The sequence below is a fragment of the Hyla sarda genome, chromosome 1 (genome assembly GCF_029499605.1).
Source record: "Hyla sarda isolate aHylSar1 chromosome 1, aHylSar1.hap1, whole genome shotgun sequence".
In the NCBI taxonomy this organism is placed as follows: Eukaryota; Metazoa; Chordata; class Amphibia; order Anura; family Hylidae; genus Hyla; species Hyla sarda.
The window spans coordinates 399,277,134-399,283,043 of record NC_079189.1 but is presented as its reverse complement, the minus strand read 5'-3'; the positions used below and the strand labels follow the sequence as shown (position 1 = coordinate 399,283,043).

The 5,910-nt window shown below is 41.4% G+C and overlaps 1 gene segment (V, D, J or C); it reads left to right on the top strand.

Annotated features, from left to right (window-relative positions):
- Positions 1-1,006: 1,006 nt before the first annotated feature.
- LOC130277114 (Ig heavy chain V region 914-like) lies at positions 1,007-4,757 on the top strand (the record flags this gene model as incomplete). The annotated part of the segment is given in 3 exon segments: positions 1,007-1,052; positions 1,144-1,452; positions 4,726-4,757. Coding segments are annotated over 3 exon segments (387 nt in total), but the record flags the coding sequence as incomplete, so codon positions are not given.
- Between the last annotated feature and the right edge of the window lie 1,153 nt (positions 4,758-5,910).

The window sequence follows — 5,910 nt, the reverse complement described above, 5'->3', positions numbered from 1 at the left end:
ATAATAATTATTGTTTTCATATAGAGGATCAGAATCCGCTGACATAGAAACCATCTGGGAGTCAAGTTCTGCAGAGAGAAGTTTTAGCTGGAACAAGTCCCGGTGGTATGTACATCTGAATTAGATAAGGAAAGACTATAGAGAAGACGTCACCTGTAGTCACTGATATCATTCTGTATTCTCCTCTCTATAGAGAAGATGTCACCTGTAGTCACTGATATCATTCTGTATTCCCCTCACTATGTCCCATCAGAGCTGGAGTCACTTGTAAGTTCTACAGTAATGATGGGTGAAACAACAACTCCCAGCATCCCCTCACCACTACTTAGGTCATACTGGGAGCTGTAGTTTTAAATGGTAAAAACTTCTTTAGCGCTTTCCCATTCTGTGGCAATTGGTATATTTGATAATTATTCTGACAAGTGAACATGGCCTAAGAGTCTTAAACAAGGTTAGGACTGTATGATACATTTAATAATATTTTAAGTTCCGTGAGCAACATCTTGTTTTCTGTCCGCCAACACAAAATACTCTAATAGTGCCCCTCCCGAGATTCGACTTTGGATCCGCCCCTGGTTGGGAGCCAGGAGCTGCCAAAACGGGGAAGGACGGACAACTGGTGGCCATGGTCTCCATTTGGCCCGCAGTTGGCCAGTTGATTCTACTACTGTTGATTCTACCTACTGTTTCAGATAGATAAAATAAAGTCACCAATATATTTCTCACAATGTGCAAATAAAGTGATGACTGCCGTTTGTAATATAGCAGACATCTCTTTATTTACAAAATTACATTTAAAATTAGGTAATTCTGAAAAGTCCTAATTTATTACACTGGGTATTACTTTCAGACCCCTATGTCTTTATTCACATACACAGTATAACAGAGCGACAGATGTATATATGTCCCATAATATGTAAATGAGGTGACGTCACTTCCTATCTCCCCATAATAAAGACAGTGATGACGGATCACACATCACCTCCTACATCTACACCCAGCAGCAATGAAGACTTTCCTGCTCCTCTTTATATCACTGGCCTGCTTGTCAGGTGACCATTACTAGAACATTACAATAAAAATATTACTATCACTATGATGAGATGTTTCTATGGATGTCACCTTATTCTCTCTATTTTCCAGGTGTCCAGTCTCAGCAACTTGTCCAGTCATCAGACCCAGTGGTGATAAAGCCCGGGAATTCCTATAGAGCCTCATGTACGGCTTCTGGATTCACCTTCAGTAGCTACTGGATGAGCTGGGTTAGACAGAGTCCTGGCGGAGGATTACAGTGGGTCTCTGCTATTAGTGGCAATGGGGGCAGCATATACTATCATGATTCTGTTAAAGGACGATTCACAATCTCCAGAGATAACAGTAATAACCTGTTATATCTACAAATGACCAACATGAAGACTGAGGACTCTGCCGTATATTATTGTGCAAGACACACACAGATTCATCATTTCCCCACTAGGTGGCAGTACAAAACATGTAAAATTACATAGAGTAATTACAATATTAATCCAAACAATATACATTTACATTTTGTGTACAATAATTTAGACAATTTTTTATATATTTTTTTTTTCAATTAACTTTTTCTTACTTTATCTTGTCAATAACAAAGTCAATTGTATTTGCTAAAGGGGTTTTCCAAGTTAATTTATCTTGTCGTTCAAAGCAAATAGTTGGGGCCCCATTTTGAAGATCACATGGGGTCCCTGCCCTGCTTGTGCCCTATATCTCCATGCGAAAGGCAGACACAAATGCATATGAATACAAAGCCTGCAGCCTTTGAGATGCTGTGACTGCATCCCTGCAAATGATCAAACATTTCTTATGTTAAAAGGACTGAAAGTAGATAGAAAAAAATCCCGGAAAAATTTGATAAAAATCACTGAAAAATGCCACATTTGTTTTAAATGATTTTTGTCCCATTTTTCTCAGATTTTTTTCTATAATGTTAGTGTAAGGACTCACAAGAGACTGAGGACTCTTGACGTGGGTTGCGATCTTTTTGGCCAAAATATCACCTAATACCTCATGTTTATCCTGTCTAGTATACTTTTCTATGGTGTAGTCCGGCCTTGTGATGCTGGGTGGTGTCTCAGGTGTCAGTTTATTGTGGGTTGTGCCTATATAAGATGCTGGGCAGTCCGCCTGATGGAATAGTATGGGCGTCACTAATAGGTTGTAAGCCAGCATGGTGCACTACACGCTATCATGCCACTGCCACCCCTGTATATGGCTTATCTGTGTGCAACTATAATAATAAGCAACTACCCCCTTCATGAGTATTAGGTGTGTGAGTGGTTGTTCATCAGTATTTTGCCCCTGTGTGACCTTCCCTTGTGGCTGATCTGCATCATCATGGGTATAAGTGCCTAACCTGCCCTTATATCAGTAACCAGTAAATGTGGACTTTTTTCTGTGATTTTTTTTTTTTACTAAAAATATACTGAGCAGCATTGTGGGAGCATGCTAGGTAAATGGAGGCAAGAGTGCTAAGTGGGGGCAATAAGGGGGCATTATTGCTAAGTGTGGGCAATAAGGGGGCATTAGTGCTAGGTGAGATCAATGAGAGGGCATTAGTTCTAAGTGAGGGCAATGAAGGGGCATTTTTTCTGCAAGTAGTAGCAATACTAATAGTGGTACTAATAAGTGGGAAGAGTGAAAGGGAATTATTACTAAGTTTCAAAATAGGGCATTATTACTAAATGGAGGCAATGAGGGGTCATAATTAATAAGAGGGCAATGAGGGGGCATTATTAAATGGAAAGCAATAAGGTGGCACATTTAATAAGTAAGACCAATTAGGGGGAATAATTACTAAATGTGGTAAATGAGGGGGCGTGCGGGAATTAGAGGGAAATATTACTAAATTGTGGCAATGAGGGGGCATTATTACTGAGAGGGAAATGAGAGAGCATTACTACTAAGTGGAAATCAATGAGGGGCATTACTAATAAGTAGGAGCAGAGGGAGGGAGCAGAGAGAATTATTACTAATTGGGAGAAAAAAGAAGGGGATTATTACTAAGCGGGAGCAATGAGGGGATATTATTACTAAGAGGATATGAGGGGATATTATTACTAAGAGGATATGAGGGGATATTATTACTAAGAGGATATGAGGGGATATTATTACTAAGAGGATATGAGGGGATATTATTACTAAGAGGATATGAGGGGATATTATTACTAAGAGGATATGAGGGGATATTATTACTAAGAGGATATGAGGGGATATTATTACTAAGAGGATATGAGGGGATATTATTACTAAGAGGATATGAGGGGATATTATTACTAAGAGGATATGAGGGAATATTATTACTAAGAGGATATGAGGGGATATTATTACTAAGAGGATATGAGGGAATATTATTACTAAGAGGATATGAGGGAATATTATTACTAAGAGGCAATGAGGAGACATTATTACTTACTGGGGCAATAAGGGGGAATTAGTACTAAGTAGGATCAATGAAGGTGCATTACTACTGAGCGGTAGTAATAAAAGGGGATTTTTATTAAGTGGAGGCCATTAGTGAGCACTCTTATTAAATTAGGGAAATGAGGAGACATTATTACTAAGTGGGAGTCCTTTATTTAAAAATGAGGGAGAATTATTTTAGTGGGGGAAATAAGGGGCATTAGTACTTGGTAGGATCAATTAGGGGGCATTAGTACTTGGTAGAATCAATAAGGGGGCATTAGCACTAAGTGAGGGCAAGGGGGCTTATTAATAAGTGGAGGCAATGAGGGCATTATTACTAACTAGGAGTAATGGGAGCATTATTAATACGTGGGAATAAAGGGGTATTATTACTAAGTGGGTGAAATGAATAGAACATATTACTATGTGTCAACAATGAGGGGGCATTATAACTATGAAGGGGAAAATAAGGGGACATTATTACTAAGTGAGGGACAATAAGGTGGGCAACGTAACAAAGGAGGGCTTCATTACTAAGTGGAGGGCCCTAAGGTGAACATTTCTTCTATGACATGCATATGTTCCAAGGGAATGACCCCAAGTAGCCCATGTGCTGTGGATTTTCTGCACAACATTTCTGTGCAGAAAATCCCTAACAATACTGAAGCAGCAAAGGGGATTCTCCAAGAATTCTGCAATATATCTGTTTGGAAATTCACCTGTCCAGATTTCATATCCACAGCTTGTTAAATTTTGTATGGGAAATGCTGCAAATATTTGGGATATTTTAACCACTGTCTTTAATAGGGAATAAAAATCTGCTATAAATCTGTAGCATTGCAGATTTTGCTGCAGAAACGCTGTAGATCTGCAGCTCAAGTGCAGATTTGTCATCCCACTGCATTATGCTTTACATTTATAGTACTGTACAAGACTGTTGAGACCCAATTACCTCCTAGCAGGCTATAACTACCCCTCCCCCATACTACAATAAATAATTAAATAATAACTGACACAACAACCATTCAACTTTTTCGTGGGTGTGGATCGGCCACAGCTTTATTTATAAAATTACTTATATAAATAACAATTTAACTCTAACAAAGACACCGATTGGCTTCTTACCAACCCGAGAGGTGCTGCCACACCGTCCTGTGTGGAGGTCTACCCCGGGTTGACCCTGCTTTCACCGTCTTCTTACCGCCAAGTTGTGACTTACAATAAACAGAGATACAAAAAAGGGAGGGAGGGCAAAACTCCGGGTCCTGGGCAGATTGAGGGGGGGAGGGAGGCACCAAAGCTATAAATACCCAGGAGAGGGCCCCTGAAAGCTCGGGAAACTATTAAACCCCTGATTGGTGCACTCCCTCCCCCCCACCCATGGGACATACCACTATGGTTACCAACAAGTTTTACAGGTGGGGGAGGGGGCTAAAACCTTGCCTGTATATTTCTTAACCCCTTAACTGCTCACCAGTCAGGGGGCAAGCTAGTTATGCACAGCTTGCCCCTCCAGACTGTTGAGACCCAATTACCTCCTAGCAGGCTATAACTACCCCTCCCCCATATTACAATAAATAATTAAATAATAACTGACACAACAACAATTCAACTTTTTCGTGGGTGGGGATCGGCCACAGCTTTATTTATAAAATTATTTATATAAATAACAATTTAACTGTAACAAAGACACCGATTGGCTTCTTGCCAACCCGAGAGGTGCTGTCACACTGTCCTGTGTGGAGGTCTACCCCGGGTTGACCCCGCTTTCACCATCTTCTTACCGCCATGGAGGAGACCAGTTAGCCCTACATTGGGCTCCAACCCCGACCAAGAGATACTGGATAGCCAACACCTGGGGCCACCTCAGCCCCCCGGACACACCCAACACATTTCCTCTCCAGGAAACCCACCCAACACATTTCCTCTCCAGGAAATCCGTCCAACACATTTCCTCTCCAGGAAACCCAAGGTACCTGCCGCCAGGACCTTTTTCTTTTATTTATTTTTATTTATTTATATATATTTTTTTTTTTGAATAACTCTCGTGTGAACTCATCTCCCAGACTCGCACATACACCGAAGAGTGCCGCGGCACTCGCACCACCTTGCGGAAATCGCCCGCAAAACATAACACATATGGGAAACATGCAGAACGCCAGCGCCCTATGCGCTGCACTACCCTCTCCGGAAACCAAGCCATCTCCGCCGGCCCCGATACAAAAGAGGGCAAATCTCAAACTCACAACACCCCATCCTAACAAAGAAAAGCAAAACCCAAAACAGACAAAAAACTCGAAACTGAATAATCGGGGGCAGGGAGCAAAAAAGAAAAGGGGGGGGGTGCCCCACAGCCGCCCAGCCAAGCAATAGGACGAAAACCCGAAAAAACAGTCATTCGCTGACCCCCATGCAGCACAAGCTGTGCTACCCGGATCGCCGAAGCAGTCTCGGACAAAAGGGCCTTTA